The following is a 20,349-nucleotide window of genomic DNA, read 5'->3' as shown; positions in this document are numbered from 1 at the left end:
TGGGAGTCTGTGTTGAGGGCAAGTGTCTGCATGAAAGGGAACCTGTTGACTGAGCCTCCGCCTTCCCGCCCCCCATCTTCTCCTGACTCCCACCAACCACAGCACTGGCTCTGGCTGGACGAGCATTTTGCTCAGTTTGCTTTTTTTAAAAAAAAACTTGAGAGAACTGTCTCCTCCACATTGTTGTGGAGACTCGATAAATGAGACAGGAAGATGGGGGCAGGATGAGGAGGTGACAGGAGCTGGCGGCCAGGTTCCCTCTGCGATCCATCTCTGCAGAAGCCGGCGTTAATGCCAGGAGCCTCAACAAGACCGATCTCCTGCTGTGACGGTTTGGACATCTAAACATGACCTTGGATGTGCCCAAACCGCAGCTGGAGCTACGCCAACGCCTCAGCGCAGTATATCACAGGGGCCGCACCGCCGCGCTGGAAATGGGCTGCGTTTGGAGCGCAAGTGCACCTGCAGATGAGCATCTTTGGCCCTGTGAGCGCGGGGCCGTGTGGTGAGACTGCTCAGTGCCAGTCAGTCCCAGGGATTAGACGCTCACAGGGAAGCCAGGACAGACCTCCTGCATCGGCAAGAGGCAGCAAGGTGCCCCACTGTGGGCATCAAAACAGGGATTCAGGCGGTTTCGAGGCTGGCGGTCAGCGTTTCCTGCACCAGGGCCGTTCACCTGTATCTGGTCAGATCCTCGGCTGCTGGAGGGCAAAGAACTAGCGCTCTGCCTGCCGGAGCATATTGGTCATTAGAAAGTTCCCCCTGTGAAGTAATGGAAGACGGCTTCCAACAAGACTCATTTCCTGGGGCCCGCGCGCTCGGCTGCTCTCAGCTCACCGGGGACCAGGTGTCTAAATGAATGGGTGTTCAAGTGCAGTCGCCAGGCCAGGTTGGAGCCAGCAGTCTGTATGCATCAGGGCTTCCTGGTGAGTCAGATGAACATTGAATTTAAATGCGATGGAGTCTGATAAGGACATTCAAGAACACTGAATTTGAGGAGAAAAAAGAAGAAAAAGAAACCGGACAAAGAACAGCCACAACAAAAACCCTGGTTCTGAATGTTGGTTCTGCAGCTTCCTGTTGGAAGCAAGGCCCCGCCCTCAGTTCAATGCTCTGACGTCACCTCCTTGAAGTCGTTCATAATCCTCGACCAAAGGGCTCTGAGTTTTCCTTTTGCACCAAACCCCACAAATCACGTAGCTGGTCGTGGCAATGCACCGCTCTCCCCCAGTGTTTTTCAAATGTTGGTGTGGATATGACCAAACTGGGCTATTGTTAGAAATTCACATTTTGGGAGTTCCCAAAGTCTCTCAGTCAGTAGGAAAGAGAATCTGTAACAAACTCCTCCTAGGATTCTGATGCAGGTGCCCTGTGCCCATTGTCAGAAAGACCTCCGGGTCGTTTCCTAGTTAGATCTCTCTCATTGCTACCCTGTGCTGCCTGGGAAACAGTCAGCAGCACAGAGCCCACTGGACAGTGAGCAAGGCGCTCTAGTTGAGCGGTTTTGCCTGCGGGAGCTCTCAGCAAGGCTTCGCACCTGTGCCTGAGTGGCCCTGCAGGACCGGGTGACATTTGCACAAGTACAAGCGGAAAGGATGCACAGCGCAGGTATCGCCTCTCGAGAGGGACCGCCTAGGAGGCTGGTGCACTCGACAGCGGTTCTCAGGCTGTTTATGGTCACGGACCCTTTTGAGGATTCGCTGGAAGCGATCGTGCCCCCCGCTGGCACTCACCTTTGCATCCCGAAGAGCACACAGGACCAGGAACTAGACAACCTGAGTACCAGAGCTGACGTCACCTCCTGGCTATTTAACCTGGGGCAAGACACCAGGCCATTCCAAACCCCGGAGTCTGATCTTTAAAGGAGAGAGTGGGTAAGGTCACCTATGTCACAGATTTATTGCAGGAATCAGATGAGTCAGTGTGGATGTAAGAGTACTTGGGCACCACAAAAGCATATATAAAATCCAGGCACCATTATAGCCACTGGGCTACGTTGCTATTTCCAGCATTAGAGTCGGGATGAGGACACGGTTGTGAATTTAGCCTAAGGCCATAGGACACAGTGGGTATAGCGAGAGAAGGAAACGGATGCAGACAGAGAGAGACAGAGAGATTGACGAGGAGTTGGCGAGAGTAGCTGGGAAATTTGAAAGTGTAGGGAAAGGGAAGGGAGCTGCCACATTTTGGGGACTCCAGATGCAAAAATAAAAAAGAAAGAACATCTGTTTTTACATGTGCAGCCAGTGTTGAGATGTTGGAAAAAGCCTTTCATGTAACAATAATTGAACATTTCTGCCCCCGAATATAATGAAGACGAGTTGCAGTGGGGGTGGTCCCTAGTTAGCTTTGACTTCAGAAGCCTCCTGTCAGAACTCACTAATCTCAGATGAGAAGAATGTTTAGGAGTTACCATCTGGGTCTCTGATCTGTTGCATATTATCTGTGTGATTTGGGGCAGCATTTAGCTTCTTTGTTCTTCAATGTCTTTGCCTGTAGAACCGTCCTCATAGGGTTGTCCTAAGTATTGAATGACTTTGTGCGCCTGGATCACCTGGGAAGGAATATGAGGGATAATGCATCATGGAAGTCCTGGAGCAGGAGGAGGGCTGGCCGTGCTGGAAGGGCCCAGCCATCTGCTGGGGAAGATGCCTCGGGCTCTAACTGTGAATAGTGTGGACCATTGCACTGGCCCTGTGCTCAGTGGTAACAGAAGCACTGACCTGCTCAGGACCCACAAGTCTGACGTATCTAATGTTCTAAGGCTCCAATCCAGTGGTTCTCAACCTCCCTAATGCCGCGACCCTTTAATACAGTTCCTCATGTTGTGGTGACCCCCAATTTCATTGTGACAAATTGAACATAAAGCATAGTGATTAATCACAAAAACAATATGTAATTATATATGTGTTTTCTGATGGTCTTAGGCGACCCCTGTGAAAGAGTCGTTTGACCCCCAAAGGGGTCTCGACCCACAGGTTGAGAACCGCTGCTATAATCCCATGAGACCTCTGCCGCCAATCCCAGAAAGTGCCATCCGTGACCCGTCACACCCAGGCCATGCATGCTTGTAGACAGGGGCAGGGATCGGGGACAGACACAAAAACTCACCCCACCCTTGCCAGGGACCCCACCCTGATGGCTCCCTTTTTTTCTGATGTGTCCATCTGGTCTTCCCTCCAGGTGCACCATTGACAACCGGGTCACCCGGGTGGCCTGGCTGAACCGCAGCACCATCCTCTACGCCGGGAACGACAAGTGGTGCCTGGACCCCCGCGTGGTTCTCCTGAGCAACACCCAAACCCAGTACAGCATCGAGATCCAGAACGTGGACGTGTATGACGAGGGCCCGTACACCTGCTCTGTGCAGACGGACAACCACCCCAAGACCTCCCGGGTCCACCTCATCGTGCAAGGTAGGCGGGGTCTGGCTGGGCGGTCTGAGCGGGCAGCTGGAGAGCCTGTCAAACACTTTGTCTGTGATCCTCAACAGAAATGGGTTCTGTCTGTCTGTCCCATCAAGCAGGACACCTTCTTAATTGTCATCTTGCCATTAGATGGTGAGTTTTCAAATCATTTTCCCATTGAATAGGACTAGGATTTTTTTTTTTTGGCATTTGTTCCAATAATGTATTTTCTCAGAAAATTCTCCTCTAATTATTGTTTTCCTTGGCCTTTTTTCCTCCTCTTAAGATTTTTCAGTTCCTTCTAATTCTAAGCTCACCAGCATTTCGGTTCTGGCCCTGTACCCCTGCCATACCCTCATGCAGCCTTCAGAGAAAGCAGAGAACAATACAGGGGCGCTGGCAGCTATCTGGAAGCATCCTGCACCCCACCTCCATTGTTTCCCACTCACTTCATCTTCCCTCATCTCCCAGCCCCAGGGTTCTCCCCCGCTCCGATTCACTGAGTTTGGGTTGTGCCTCTCAGCCCCAGCCTTTGGAAGCTGTACATTCGTTTCCTCTTTGGGTCTCTCTTGGTTGTACTCTCTCCTTGATGCTCAGGCCCTGGGAATGGTGTTCGCCTCTTCCCCAAGAAGCAGAACCAGTCCCAGCAGAACCAGGGGCATGGGAATGGTGTTCGCCTCTTCCCCAAGAAGCAGAACCGGTCCTGGGGCCTTCAGACAATACTTAACCATGGTGGACGCATCCCTAACTAGCGTGGAGGACCTTGGAATCAGACTCGGCCGCTTTCTGGCTGTGAGACTTGGACCCAGTTTCTAACTGAGCCTCAGGACTTCCCTCTGTGCAATGGGTCCATGACCAGAGGAGCTGGGGGGCAGGGGACCACATTTTACGTGTGCTAATGTGAGGAATGCTCAGAAGAGGGGCTGGAACATAAGATGCTGCTTAAGTGATAGCTATTCATTAACCTACTATTGTTGTTTTTAAATTTTTTAAGACGTCTTTTACAGTGGACCAATTCCTTGCTTTATGCTTCAGCCCTTGAGCACAGAGTCTGGCTCCTCTGTGGCTGCTTTTTTCCCGAGTTCCCTTCACCTGCCCAAATGGTAGGTTCAGGCAGTAAACTTCCCTTTCAGAGGCTCCTTCCCCTGCCTCTACTTGTCAGTGTGCCCAGGGAATGGAAGGAGACCTTGGGTGGAGAACGGTGGCTCAAGAAGGAAAAAAGCAAAGGAGCTGGAAGAATGAAGGGAGAGCTGGCTGTGGGAAGGCAGGGTGCACGTGGATTGTGGGCAGGAACTGTGAAGAGCGGGATAGTGTGACCAGGGATGCGGAGAACACACAACGGGAGTGAGAACAGCGTGGGCCCTGGATGGGACAGGGAATCACACCACTGGGACATCAGAGCCCTCCAGGTGTGGCCAAGCTGGGACAAACCAGGTTGTTTTTGTTTTTTTTTCTTCTTACTCTTTATTTCCAACAGGAAATTTTTCTTTTATCAGTTGTATAAATGAATATTTTTCCAACTGCTGGGTGCAAACAGCAGTTTTTAAAGGAAGTAGAATTGCATAGAAGCTATCAGAGTGTATTACAAACAACCAAATAGGTATTATTACATAAAATTCTGTGTCATTGAAAGTTTTTAATGTAAAAATACATGTTTATTGTGGATAGTTGGCCAGAAAGCTTGAGAATCACTATTGTCTGAGGAGTTTCCCAGAATGCCCCAGTGGCATCATTTACATCTATACCAGGTGGTGCATTTGAAACCATTCCCCAAGCCCCAGCCTGCCCCCCAGGCACACTTGTACTGCTGAGAACGGACTATCTAGCAATGACCATGACACCAGGGCAGGACTGTCACAGACATTTGCAGTAGGAAGCAGGGCTGTTATGAACTGGAGAATGGAAGGGATAGTGATGAATTTTGAAGCCTCCTTGAAAATAGGCACCACATTTTTGTAATTTTTTTTTCTTACGCTTATATGCTCCTGCCCTAAAGTAAGTGCCTTATCCAAAGGGAACATTTAGTAAATGCTTATCGAATCAAATTGCAGGAAATATAGCTCCGAGGTCTTACATAGACTCACAGAGAGAAAGTTGGATATGTGGAGGATAGGGAGATGGGAGGAGAGGAGGGGAGGGGGGCTACATCAATTTTCGCTCATGTCCAAGCTAATGGAAAACGTCTAATCCCCAGCGAGGTGTTCCCATCCGTGAGTTGGCGAGGTGCCCTCTTAGCCTGACACACCACCTCAAGTATCGGAATCTCATCTCGGGCTAATTTTCGAATGCTGATGGGTGTATTGATCTGGAGACAAGCTGGGATAAAAAAGGCACTGGTCTTGTACACAGACTCAGCCCAAGCTAATCCGCTGTCAATATGCCTGGCCTGGGCATTATTGACACTCTAATGAATAGAGGACCATCGTTTTCCAGGGCCAACCTGTTCCCCCTCTTTAAAGCAATCAGACAAACTAAATAGAGGCCGACTCCCCTGTTTCTGTATTGGAAAGAGGATGCATCGCCATCCAGGATTAAATATAATATATATTTATCTTGGGAGCTTTTTTTGTACCGAGCAGGGAGCCTGGTTCCCCTGCTGAAGCTGACTGTCTGGATTCTGTCGAAGTTGCTCCTCAAGCCAGAGTGGGAGGCAGCTGGAGTGAAAGTTAGGCATGATACGTCTTCAAAACGGTATTATGATCATTAAACACACACACACACACACACACACACACACACACAGCAGGAAAAAGGAGTAAGCTGAAACTCTGCCCATGAGTCTGTGCATTTATGTATACGCAGCCAGCTTTGTATGTAAATAAACCCACATAGAAGGAAGGTAATGTGTTTCTGTCGTATCCCGAGAGCTGCTGAGGGCTGGGATTGTGTCTTTCCCTTTCCTCTCAAGCACGCCTCCGTCCCACTCGTTCTTCGTGCTCCATCTTCTCTGTGGCTGTGATCCGACATGCGTGGTTCTTACCGAGGGCCCGGATCCATCCTAGCATCTGCCTAAGAAGCAGACCCTTTGCCCAGTGCATGCTCCCATCATGCCTCACGCATCCATGCAGCTGTGACCACTGGGAAACAACCCCGGTGCTGCTCGGCTGGCCACACACTTAGCCTGTGAGGATGAATAACAAACTGCCCCAGACGAGCTGGTTCCCATTCGTGGACAGTGTTTGCCCTGATCGTCCCCAGAATTCAGCTGCCCAGAGTACGGCTGCTGCTGGCTGCATCCTGATGGGCACTGTTGCTGTGGGTCCGGACACACCTGCACGGTGGGTCCTCCATCCCTGTGTTGGCTGATTGGATATTTTTTAAAAATATGTTTTTATTGATTTCAGAGAGGGAGAAAGAGATAGAAACATCAGTGATGAGAGAGAATCATTGATCGGCTGCATCCTGCACGCCCCCTAACTGGGGATTGAGTCTGCAAACCAGGCATATGCCCTGACCAGAAATTAAACTGTGATTTCCTGGTTTGCACAGGTCGATGCTCAACCACTGAGCCATACTGGCTGGGCCTGATTTGACATTTAGATAGGATTCAGAAAGGGCCTGCACAGGAGTCAGGTGGTCTGCTTCCCAGGTGGCCGGCTTCCCCAGTGCAGCTGAGCCCCGGGCTGTTGGCCCATGTAAGTGCAGCAGCGATGGGCCAGCGGCCTTTCCTGGGCTCCTTGCTTCAGATCTTCAGCTGTGGGTGGCACCTGCAGTCCCAACCTCAGGATAGCCTTTCACTGGTGGTGAGATCTGGGTTTGTACTTAGAATATTTTAAGATCTGCTGATAATACTTCATACCCTTGTAGTAAGGGAAAGGGGAAATGCTTATTGCTTTTTTGTTCAGTGGGACGGCTCTTTTTTTCTCACTGCCTGTGGCTGTCGGACTGTATCCTCCCTTTGGTTTTTAGGAAAATAGCTCAAAGGCCACCTAGTGGGCCACATGGTTTCCCAAGGTCCCAGCAGGGCTGGAGCATGGACTGGGGTCCGTCCGGCCTGGGCTACAGAGGATAGCCCCTGCAGAAGGCAGCATAGGAGGATGGAGGGACAGTGATTAAGTAGAGCAGGTAGAGTATGGGTGCGTCTCACAGCACAGAGGACTCAGCGTGCCTGGCCAGGGGTGTGGGACGAGCCTGCAGGAAAAAGGTGATGTGCTTGTGACTTGCACGGGTCGGCATGATAGGAGCGGGCTCAGGGCTGCAGACAGAGCCCAGAGGTGCATGTGGGGCAAGTCTCCTGGGCAGGCCAGGAACAGGGACAGCCTTGGGGAGGAGAGTGGCCCTGGGCCTGTGTGGAGGGAGATGGAGGGGAAGGCAGAAGGGGCTGGTGGCAGGAAGGGGGAGGTGACTTGAAGACTGAACTGAGTAGCTACTCATCATAGTGTCCATTTAAAATTAAATGTAAATGAGCTAAAACCATACTTGCCTCATTTCAAATGCTTCAGTAGCTGCATGTGACCAGTGGTACAGCGTTAGACAGTACAGACATGAAGTATTCCCATCACAGTAGAAAGCTCAACTGGGCAGTGCTGTAAGTGACTGTATCCTGGCCCAGTGGCTCAGTTGAAGCATCGTTCCTTACACCCAAAGTTGTGGGTTCAAGACCCAGTCTGGGCACATCCAGGTTCAATCCTGGTTGGGGCGCATACAGGAAGCAACCAATCGATGTTTCTCTCTCACATCCATGTCTCTCTCTCTCTCTCTCTCTCTCTCTCTCTCTCTCTCCTCTAAACATATCCTCAGGTGAGAATTAATAATAATAATAAGTGATTGCCATTATTGCCATTATAGTCCAACAGGAGTTAAAGCAAGAGTGGGATTCACTGACCCGAAGGGCCAGGTGTGGTGTAGAAAGGAGTGGAGTTTTGTGGAGAAGATGGAGATCTTTTAAAGACAGGAGGGAATTGTTTAAAATGATGGAGGGCTGGGTTCCTTTGTTAGCGAGGACAGAGAAGAAGGGCCAGAGTCTGAAGATGTAACTAGGGAAGACGAGACAGAATTAGGGGACTGGTTGAATGTCCGGGGAGGGGTGGGGGGAGGGTGGGAGTCCATCGGGACATTAAGATTTCCAGTCGGAGCCCTGGGAGAGGTGGGCACTGAGGCATCCGGATTGTCAGCGGGGAACGCATCCTGTGGCAGAGGTGCAGGGGTCAGGTACGTAGACTGTTGATTTTCCCTTGAAAACTTCATTCAGGATGAGTTTGTGAGAGTAAGAAATACCACCCATGGATGTCCATGCCCACTTAGGCAGCTGGATATAATCTTTCAGGCCATGGCGAGGGAGCTCTCTCTAAGGTTCATTAAAACTTGGGCTGAGTGATTTCCTTGGCTTTGACCTCGGGGTGTTCTGCTTTATGAGCGTAATTAATAAGGAGCTGCTTCGGAGTCCAGCTGCGGGTTTCAACCCTTCACCCCTCCCTGTCCTGCTGCCAAGCCAGGCTTCTGGAACTATCTACAATGGCCACACTCCTGTCTTCATTTTCCCTTGAAAGAGGACATAACTTGGAAAACCCAGAGTGAATGGAAAGCTCCATGGGCTTGAATCCTCTGACAAATTAAGGACAGTGCGGAAGGCATCTCAGAGCCCTGACTGTATTTCTAAGAGCCCTGAGTGTGGAGGTGCTGGGGCTGCAGAAGTGCCCTGAGGTCTGCAGGGATGGGAAAGGTATGCCTGGTCCAAGCAGAGGCCTGCTGGAACACCCGTGGCCTTCACCTCACTCACAGAGATGTTTGCAGGACAGACAAGGCAGAATGCGGTTATGCGGTTCTTTAACACATGGGGATGTTGGGTGACAGTAGTAGTAGTAAAAGCTTTTGTTCTCTTTATTAGTTTTCCAGGCCCCAGCTAGGTCCCCCTTTGTTACTGAAGATCTAACCACCCCTTCCCTTTTGTTTGGCGTAAATGAGTTTTCCTATTTCTCCCTGGGCAGAATTAATCCGAAAATCCCTGCTATTGTTTGATAGCTAATCACCTGCCTTTTGGATCCAGCAGCTCTGAGTCTCCTGCAAAAGGGGGAGGCAGGCTGGTGTCTACAGGATGAGACAGGCAAGAGAAAGAAGCCGACTGCCCTGCATTCCCTCTGGTAGTGGAATTCCAGGGAGGGAGGGCCAGGCCTGGGAGACACCAGGCAGGCGGGTGCCACCTTTCACTGACCTTTGACTGCCTTCCTGTTCTGAACCCTCTCCTCTTACCCACCCGCTATGTGCAATCCTGTTGCTTTCCAATCATGAATAATTAATTGACCTTGTCAAGCCAAACTCATTATTATGATGAAAGAACGGGAACAAAAAGTTTTAATTCCTAGACACCTACACTCCATAGCCTCCCCTCAACCCTGAACCTGAAAGAAAGGGAATTGGAAACAACATATCGGAGAGAATAATGGGCTCTAACCCTTACATTGAAGGCAAGGATTTCCGTCTCAGCCAGGTCACCCTGAGCGCAAGGTGTCCCCTGGCCTGCAGGCTCCCCAAGAGCCCAGGAGACCTTCACCAACTCATTTCCATTCTGGCTACATCTCTGCTGGGTCCATGGAGGAAAACATTGCCATCCAGCTCTGAACCAAAAGAAGTCACCTCCTGAGTACATCTGTTTTCTTCAGGTGTCAGTAGCCACGGTGACAGCAGGTCCCTTTTGCCATCTCAAACTCCTTTCTCCATTCTCTCTCCTCTCCCCACCCGGTTCAGGAAATAGATGAAAATGCACATTCGACCTGGTCATAAGACCGTGCATCAGAATTCGACAGAACTTTCTAAAAGTCAGGAAATTAGATTCCACAAAAAAAAATTAGAGTGTTCCCCAGCGCACCCTGGAGAATGACAAAGAAGTAGGTAGGGCATTTTATCTGAAATGGATTTACAGAATTTAGGCAGCATGCAAATGAGGCAACTCAGTTTTACCTGGTGAATTTTAAAATTTTGCCATGCAGTTAACTGACAGTGGAGGGGCAGAATGTGTTAGTAGGTTCAATAACATTTCAGTAAATCCACCGAAACAACATCTGTCTACAAAGCCAAGTAAAGTAGTCCTAGACTAAAGTAATCTGAGTAAATTGCTGCAGTCCAAGTCCTATTGGGTTTGATAATAGCATTTTCTGTGTTTTCTGCTAAGGCTGGGAAGGTCCTTATATTTTCTCAGCGTTTAGAAAACTTGGCACTTGCCTCCTGGTGCTGCCTGGCATACGGTCCCTGTGTCCAAGCCATGCACGCTCCTCCCGGCTTCAGGGAGGCAGACAGCTCAGCTGACTCTATTGCTTCACCATGAACACTTATTGGAGTCAGGCAGCCTTGCTCCAGGTAAGCAGTTAGAGGTCCCAAGGGACCGTCTGTAAGCAACCACCCAATTCTTATCCGGTAGGTGGTTCCCCGGGGAGACTGTGCTGCCTCGGATTTTAATGTCATAAGATTGAGAAAAGTGGTTCTGATTCCTCCTGGATCATATATTTCCCAGCCTCCCGGTGAGGCACAATGCCATTTTATTTGGGAGGAAAGGCAAACTTTACCTAGATGCATTTATTTTATTTTATTATTGTATTTCAGAGAGGAAGAGAGAGATAGAAACATCAATGATGAGAGAGAATCATTGATTGGCTGCCTCCTGCATGTCCTACACTGGGGATTGAGCCCACAACCCAGGCATATGCCCTGACAGTGAATGGAACCGTGACCTCCTGGTTAATAGGTTGACGCTCAACCACTGAGCCATGCCGGCCGGGCCTAGACTGCCCTCCCCATATCAGAAGCCCCCTGCGGTTTGTTTAAGCTGAACTTTAAAGATAGGGTGAGGTCTCTTTATGATCTCATGACCCACTCGTACAGATCTGACTAACCCTAGAATATGTCCAAAACAACCCTCATCACTACATTCCTAAAGCTTTCATTGGCCGCCCCTATAGCGTGTGTATAAAGTGTTATCAAAGGCAGCATTATTGATCTGAGTGGCATGACTGTTGCAGATTGTTAGGTCCTCAAAGGCCAGCAAAAGCCCGGGGCAATCCTCTTCTTGCTGAAATGGAAATGCCTAGCTTCTCAGGGCAGGGGGAGAAGTTGGTGACCAAGTCTCTCCATCTCCCTATGGTCACGATGAGAACCGTCATTGACATGTGTCAGTTGCAGGTAATCGTGTTTTGAAGCCAGGTACTGGGAACACAAAGATTCAGCTAGTTCCTGCTCTGTCCAGCCTAAGAAACAACTATGTTCCCATATCAGACTCCCGCACCGTAGCTGGGTCAGGTGCTTACACATGCAAAGGTTATGAACTCACCCAACGGGACTGGTTGAATGTATCTGCAAGATTAGGCAAAAACTAGAGGCTTGCATTTCACCGGGGTCTCAGTGGTGAGTAGGACTTTTCAGGGGATGCGGAGAAGAGAAGGCATCTTGGACTGGAGCGAGAGGATGTTCAAAGCTTGAAAGTCTGAACATGTATGACACATTGGAGGAAGAATGAGGACCCGAAGTGTTCTTGAGGAGAAATCACTGGACATACAGTCAGAAAGACAGGCTGTGTCTAAGTTGTGGGTGGCCCGTGTGGCACTGTTATGAGCGCAATGGGAAGCAGGAGGCCGTGGGTAAGGTACGTCTTCAACACAGGCTTGGTTTTCCTCTTCTCCTCAAGGAAAGCTGCATTAGATTGTCTTGGCAAAGGACCAGTATCCAGACGGCTATCTGTGGAGTAGAAAAGAACAGGTTCCGAATGAGGGAGGGAGAAGTATTGGAAGAGTACAGTGGGGCCTTGACTTACGAGTTTAATTCGTTCCGAGACCGAGCTCGTTAAGGAGCTCGTTAACTCAAATTACTCTATCAACTCAATGCAAAAAATCGGCCGAGAGACAGCTGGTATCTCAAAAAACTCGTTAGTCGGGACACTCGTAAGTCAAGGCCCCACTGTATATCTAACTAAACCCAGCTGTGGCTAGGTCGCGTGCATGGTAAAGACACAAGACGGAGGGACTGCCAAAGACTCCTTGTGTCGAATGAGCTAAATTATATATTTAATAATTGCAGTTACATTTTTCCCCCACAGTCCAGTTAAGGTGCATTTCTTTGTACACTAGCAAATATAGTACACGTTACCAGAATTTTGTTTTGTTTGTTTTTAATCCTCACCTAAGGCTATTTTTCCATTGACACATGGATTGGTTGCCTCCTGCACATGCCCCGATTAGGGCCCGGGCCGAGGAGTTGCCTGCAACCAAGGTACACGCCCTTGACCTGAATCGAACTTGGGACCCTTCGGTCCACAGGCCATTGCTCTATCCACTGAGCCAAACTGGCTAGGGCCATTACCTGGGCTTTTGGCTCTGTCTTCATCGTGATGATTGTACCGGAGACGGTGAGGATAAGACAGAGGATAGCAGGGCTGCAGGAGGGGCCCACTGTTCACAGCAGCCACCTCTCGCTGTACCTGCGCGCCCACCTGCAGATGCCGAGACGCAGTGTTCAGATGTCTTCAGGCTGATTTATGTAGGCTCTCAGGTGTCACCGCTTGGAGTATATCTTCAGATTTATATTCCTGTTGAGCATCACCCGTGGTAAATTAGTGTCTAGCGTCGGTACACCATCTAATTGGCTACCGCTGGAGTCGGTGGAGCACAGTACGCTTCTTCTTTGGAAAGATCTTCATTTCATGTTCTTTGAGAAAGGATTTATTGATTTAAAATTAGGACAGTTTAATTTGGTGGCATGTTTGCTTTATGTCTCAATTATATATTCATGTCTTTGTGGTAAACTCAGCTGGTAGGGAGATTAAGAATTCAAAACAGAGGATCCCGCGTGGCAAATGGTGCTTTCTGCTGTGATTAATTGGGAATCTGCACCGTGAACCCGGCGTGGGCTCCCTCGGGGACTGAAGGGCTGAGTACAGAGCAGGACATTTCGGGATTTAGGGGACCTGGATTCCAGGCTGATCTTGACAATAAGTACCTGGGAAATGACCGACTTCTTTAATCTATGTTAGATTAGGTGCGCTTGATAGAAAGGTTTTGATCTATCACATAATCTAATTTGAAGGAAAGTATCAGATAGACGCCGGGAAGCCGGGCACTGCTGCATATTAACATCCTTCATCTTTGCAACCGCTTATTAGCAATAAAGGCTGTCAGGCTCTGCTGTTTATCTTATTGTGACTCCTTTACACAGGCTTCATCCTCTGCACCAAGAATTCCTGCAGAGTCTGCGGCTGACATGGGTCCTCATTCCCAAGAATTTCCCTGGATCATGTCCCCTTTTTCCCAGCTCGATTCCTTCCTTAAGCTCCAGGGTTCCTGGTTTTTTTGTCCTGTGGACCAGTTGATGTTCTTCCACTCCCCTGCTGTCGCCCCCTTTGCTCTCAGAATTCCATTTGTACAGATGTTATGGTGGTCTCAGCGCATGGAACCTGGACCTCAGAGAGGCATTTGTGCTAATGCTGCCCTCACTCTCAATACCCAAACGGCCACGCCCTTTCTTCCTACCCCCAGAAAGGGAGATGAGAAATTTCGATTTTTTGTCCCCCTTTAGCTCCTGCATAGACTCCCATGTGTCAATTACTGATGACAAAAGATGGATGAGACTGGGCCCTTTGATCTGGACACATAATGTGGGTGGGGCAGCAGTTAACTGTGAAAGGGAAGCTGCTGTCATAGAGCCATGGGAGAGAGGGGGGACTCAGACACCGGAGCCCCCAGCCTGAGGGTGGGCTTGGGGTCTGGGAAGGTCTTTTGAGATGGATGGTGGGACACTTTAGTTCTAAGGCGTTAAAATGAAAATAAAATAGGTAGTCTGCCCACACCCACTCTGCTCTCCATAACCCACCCTTTCTCCACTCCCAGCTGAATGATCTTTTCAAACCCGAATCTGATGGTACTTCTAGGACTTCTGCTTAACCTAAGAGAGCCAATCCCTTGTGAAGGCCTGGGAGGAGCTTCATCTTCACTCCTGGTTCACACCAGCTCCTGCCTGGCCAATCTCCTTTTATTTTATTTTACCTCCATTGTTCTTTCTGGTCCTGAGCTCAGTCTGCATTCCACACCCCCCCCCCCTTTGCCTTCCTTGCATCCCCTCCTCTTTTCACTCAGTTAATCCTATATATCCTTCAAATATTCATTGAAATATGCTTCCTTAGGGACGCTTCCTCGCACTTGCTTTACCCCCCTCCCATCCTCCCCTGTCCGCCCCCCCGCCTCCGATTTAGAGCCATGATCTTGCATTTCTTGTTTCTTGCCACAGTTGGCATTTGTTTCTGTGATTAGCTGGTGATGGCTGTGAGCCTGAGGGCAAGAGCCTGTCTGCTTTCACTTGAGTGCCTGGGGCTCACAGCTACTTGTTGGGTAAGCTTTTTTTTTTCTCCATTTTTTTTAAATCATTAAGCCAAGTAATTCGGTGTGTGTTGGGACTGGCTATGGTAGGCGGAATAAGAATAAGGGTCACTCAAAGTTATCAGATTCTAATCCTTGGAATTGTGAACATTACTCATATGGTATCATCTCTGCAGATTAAGTTCAGGATGTGAGATGGGACATTACCTGGGGTTATCCAGGGGGGTCCTCCATGGGATCACGGGTAATTCATAAGGAGGAGGCAGAGGAAGACCCGATGCAGCACACACAGAGAGAGGAGGGGTGCGAATGTGGAGCAAAGAGAGGCATCCAAAGCCCCTGGAGTGGTGTGGCCATGAGACAGGGAGTGTCACCAGCCACTGGGAGCCAGAGGTCCCAGGAACAGGTTCCCCCCTAAAGCATCCAGAGGGAGTTTGACCCTCCTAGCACCTTGGTGCCAGCCTAGTGGAACTGATTTGGGACTTTCCTGTCCCTAGAACCACAAGGGAATACATCTCCGCTGATTTAAAGACACAGAGTTTGTGGTAATGTTACATACAGCATTCACAGGAAACTTCTAATCCCTGATGGCTGAAAATCAGAAAAAGCTGGTATTCTAAAATGGCTAGAAATGTAGGTTTGATCATTGTGAGATGAAGTAAGACTCACCTTTGTGGAAGACTATTTTTATTATTTCTTTTGAAAGGAATCTCTTTGGAGATCCTACACTAAGACTATACTTTTCTGATGTTGAAATAACTGTCCCTGGGTCCCCAGGGGAGGGGAGAAGCCACATATGATTTTAATGGAAGCAGACTCATGTTGCCTCACACTGAGCTGTGAGATGTGGCTGGGGAAATGCGGAAAAGAATTGAAGATAAAATTGCTAAGTGTTCTCTTGTTAACCGGGAGTGGGGGCTACTGCCTGGACTTGACCTCTACTGTTTGTCTCATAGGCATCTCAAATTCAAAAGGTACAAGATAGATCTCTTGAGTTCTAGCCATCTTCCCACTGTACCCTCAACCTGGCTCCAAACTTACTCCCCTGTGGTCTTCCCATCAGTCACTGGCAACTCATCTTCCAGTAGCGCGTGTCAAAGACCTCAGCATTGATCTTGACTTCCTTCTTCCTCCCATACTCTTCCTCAGACTTGAGTATACCCTGTTAGATTGACTGAATTTTGGAAATTTATCCAGAATCCTACCACTTCTGTCCACATTCATTCCCATGGCCCTGTCCCAAGTCAACATGAGGTTTAAACGATTCTACAATTACCTACCTATGTGGCCCCCATTTTTCACCCTTGTTCCTTATTGTCTGCTCTTCACACTCAGCAGGAGTAATTTTTTACAGACTGACATTCCTCAGATCATCCTCATAGTCACTGTCTTACTTAGGGGAGAACCTAAAATACTTACCATGCCTGAATCCTTACACCATCTGGCCCCAGCATCTCTCTGGCCTCCCTTCCTAATACACTCCCTCTTTCTAAACCCTTGCTACTCCTTGATGTTCTCACTATATGCCTAGGGAGCTCCTACCTCAGGGCCTTGCAGCCTCCTCTCCTGGTACCCATCCCAGGCTCCCTTGGGCTCCTGTCTTTTCTTTAGGTCTTTGCTCATAGGTCACCGTAAAGGAGAGGCCTCCCTGAGCACCTATATGAAATAGATCTCCCCACCCCACCTCATCACTCCCTAGTACTTTTCTTACTTGTTTTTCTTCCTAACATAGGTCGCCTACGGGCAGGACGTATGTTTCTATCTTCAAAATTGTAGTCTGTTTCACTCCAATAGAACACATGCCCCATGAGGTTAAGGATTTGGCTTTGTTCATTGTTGAATCCAAGTGCCTAGAACAGGGTCTGGCACACAGTAGGCACTCAATAAATATCGATTGAACAAATGAATCAAAACGAGGGCCTGCCATTAAGTAAACTTATTTATTTATTTTTTACACCTACTCTGTTTCTTTGCTTGAGTGTGAGAGTGTGAATGTTCGGTTATTTCTTTCAAGATCATTGGGTCACCCTGTTCTCTGACCAGATGCGTTAAGTTGGATTTCACACAGTGGGTTTTCCTTGCAAGGTAAAGAAAGGGGATAGTGCTTCAGACATAAAGGATCAACCTGCAGCAGGAAGGGCTTGTGTGCCTCAAGTATGGGTCACTCCATGTGGTGGACTAGATAAACAGCATGAGCTTGTCGAAATGCCCAAGCCTGGAGAGGGGACAAGGACCAGACATCTGACTACCTAGGAAGCTCGGGTCTCATCATGGAGGGGATGGGGAATCATAGGAGGCTTTAAGCAAGGAAATTGCATGAATTATTTTAGGAAGACCTTTGGCATCAGAATGGAGGATGGATCAGAGGGTGGGTGTTGAGACAGGGGCACTGAGAGAGAATGAGAACATGGCGTATACCATGTTCCTCTTTTCCTGACCTGGAGAGATGCCCTCTCCTGAGGGGCTGGACAAACAATGCCTCAGAGGAGCTGACTGAGGCCAGAGGTCTGCACATGCAGTTAGAGGGCGTTATTCCATTTTCCCCTGATGGTCCAATTCCAGAAGGACCTGCATTCTTCTCAATGTGTGATTTGTTATAAAATTCATTCAGTGTTTACACCTTTGCAAACATTTATGTTTATACACTTACAAAGGAGGAGGAGGAGGGGAAGGAGGAGGAGGGAGAGGTTGCCCACTTCCCAGACCAACTGGACCTGTATCACCCAGGTGGGGGTGTGGGGGTGTGTAGGTGGGTTTAGAAATCACAGGTCTGGGGGCCAGCAGAGCTAAGGAATAGAGGCAAGTGAAAGTCAGATTGAGAACATTTCATATATAAAAGCCTCAATTATGTTCATGCTCCTTAGTAGGAGTTGTGTCAAGTCAGGCGAGCAGGCTCGTTCCATGTTTCTGCGTGAGCATGGCTTTCATCTCTCTGAGCTTATTGCTATATTGTTGTTCGCCTGGAGAGGGGACAAGGACCAGACATCTGACTACCTAGGAAGCTCGGGTCTCATCATGGAGGGGATGGGGAATCATAGGAGGCTTTAAGCAAGGAAATTGCATGAATTATTTTAGGAAGACCTTTGGCATCAGAATGGAGGATGGATCAGAGGGTGGGTGTTGAGACAGGGGCACTGAGAGAGAATGAGAACATGGCATATACCATGTTCCTCTCTTCCTGACCTGGAGAGATGTCCTCTCCTGAGGGGCTGGACAAACAGTGCCTCAGAGGAGCTGACTAAGGCACATGCAGTTAGAGGGCATTATTCCAGTTTCCCCTGATGGTCCAATTCCAGAGGGACCTGCATTCTTCTCAATGTGTGATTTGTTACAGAATTCAGTGTTTACACCTTTGAAAACATTTCATGTTTATACACTTACAAAGGAGGAGGAGGAGGAGGAAGAGGAGGAGGAGGGAGAGGTTGCCCACTTCCCAGACCAACTGGACCTGTATCACCCAGGTGGGGGTGTGGGGGTGTGTAGGTGAGTTTAGAAATCACAGGTCTGGGGGCCAGCAGAGCTAAGGAATAGAGGCAAGTGAAAGTCAGATTGAGAAAATTTCATATATAAAAGCCTCAATTATGTTCATGCTCCTTAGTAGGAGTTGTGTCAAGTCAGGCAAGCAGGCTCGTTCCATGTTTCTGCGTGAGCGTGGCTTTCATCTCTCTGAGCTTATTGCTGTATTGTTGTTCAAATGAGATGTAGGAAACAAAGACACAGACACAAGCTGTTCACAGAGGTGGGTCAGTACAGTCTTCAGCTCATCTTCCCAATTTGTTTTAAGGTAGTTTCTAAAGCGCCATTAGGCTTTGATCCTTCTATGTGCGAAGACATGTCCAGCCCTCCCTTTCCTCTCCTTGGGCAGGCAGCATTCAGCCCACTCAGATCTCAGTGAAGGCACATGTAGCCCTCTTCCGGGGCTCCGATGGCTCTGTCTCCCAGAGCCAGGATTAATGGGCTCAGGAATCACGGGGTGGAAATGGGAGTAGGGACCCCTCACCATTACACCTACTGACCCAGGAGTAAAATTTTTGCTCCCTGTTCCCCCAACTTTATACTATGTTGGCCTGTAGACCTTAATTTTAAGGGGAGGTATGTATCTCTCACCAGGGGACACAATAGTAATTCCACTGGGCTGGAAGTTAAGACTGTAGCCCAGGCACGTTGGCTCCTCATGCCTCTAAATCAATGGGCAAAAAAGGGAGCTATGGTGCTGGCTGGTGTGATGGACCTGTCTGCCATGGGGAAATTGGACTGCTACTCCACAGTGCGGGTAAAAACACTATGTTGGAGTACAGGAGATCCCTTAGGACAGGGGTCCTCAAACTTTTTAAACAGGGGGCCAGTTCACTGTCCCTCAGACCGTTGGAGGGCCGGACTATAGTTTAAAAAAAAAACTATGAACAAATTCCTATGCACACTGCACATATCTTATTTTGAAGTAAAAAAAAAACAAAACGGGAACAAATACAATATTTGTATTTGCATGTGGCCCGCGGGCCATAGTTTGAGGACCCCTGCCTTAGGACATCTCGCAGTATTACCATGCCATGTGATAAAGCAAAAAAAAAAAAAAAAAAAATTACCTAGACCAACCATGTCAAACTCAAAGGCTAACATGGGCCAAATAAATGAGGCATGTGGCCCTCGGGCCATGAGTTTGACATGCTTGAAAGGTTTCTATACCAGGTGCTTGCTGAAGACAAAGAGAATACTGAGTGGTCAGTGGAATAAGGTAGTTATGAATACTAATGACAACCATGTGACCAGTTAAAGAAATGAGGACTGTCTGATTGTTATGGCTATTTCAGTAGTTCCTCCTGATTCTGAATATGTTTGTGTGCATATATGTACATAGGAAGCAAATACCTTTTTTTCTTTGATCTTTTATTTTTTTGTCATGTAGCATAAGATGTATTGACTTTATATCAGTATTTAAGTGTCATAACTCTGTATCATACTACTTAAGATACAGGATATCAGAAGAGTAAATATCACTCAAGGACTTTGCCTCCTTTTCTGGGAGAGATTTTCAGTTGTACCCAGGATACTTGTAGGTGGAGTTACGACCTTGTTATTGTCTGTATTTGGAGATTAAGTCTGATTTAAGAAGATGCGTGTGAGTGCTACGTTCATAAGAAGTAGACTTGTGATTGTTAATTTTACTTTCCAGCTTGCCGGGGCTAAGGGATGTGCAGATAGCTCGGGTAATATGATTTCTGGGTGTGTCTGTGAAGGTTTTTCCAGAAGAGATTAGCATTCGATTCAGGTGACTGAGTAATGACTGCCCTCACCAGTGCAGGCATGAGCCATCCAATCTGTTGAAGGCAGAATACAATAGAAAGGCAGAGGAAGGGCGGATTTGGTCTCTCTGCTTGAGCTGGGACATTCATCTTCTCCCGCCTTCAGACATTGGAGCGCCTGCTTCTCAGGCCTTCGGGCTCAGACTGGGACTTACACCATCACCTCTCTGGGTGCTCAGGCCTTCGGATTGGGGCTGGATTTCACCACTGGCTTTTCTGAGTTTCTAGCTTGCAGACGGCAGATTATAGGATGTCTCAGCCTCCACAATTGCATGAGACAATATCCTGTTATTTCTCCTTCTCAGGGAGCCCTGACCAATACAGATGACAAGTGAGTCTTCCACA

The 20,349-nt window shown here is 48.5% G+C and overlaps 1 protein-coding gene across 8 annotated transcripts in view; it reads left to right on the top strand.

Annotated features, from left to right (window-relative positions):
- NTM (neurotrimin) overlaps positions 1-20,349 on the top strand; it is a 959,656-nt gene that overhangs the window by 748,676 nt on the left and 190,631 nt on the right. For all 8 annotated transcript variants that reach the window (XM_005884368.2, XM_005884365.2, XM_014531860.1 and 5 more), the window contains one exon: positions 3,184-3,416. In XM_005884368.2, the coding sequence (XP_005884430.1) occupies positions 3,184-3,416 (233 nt within the window). The remainder of the gene's footprint in view (positions 1-3,183; positions 3,417-20,349) is intronic.

The sequence above is a fragment of the Myotis brandtii genome, unplaced genomic scaffold (assembly GCF_000412655.1).
Source record: "Myotis brandtii unplaced genomic scaffold, ASM41265v1 scaffold826, whole genome shotgun sequence".
Lineage (NCBI taxonomy): Eukaryota > Metazoa > Chordata > Mammalia > Chiroptera > Vespertilionidae > Myotis > Myotis brandtii.
Note: the sequence above shows the minus strand (reverse complement) of the source record. Positions and strands in the feature narration are given on the sequence as shown.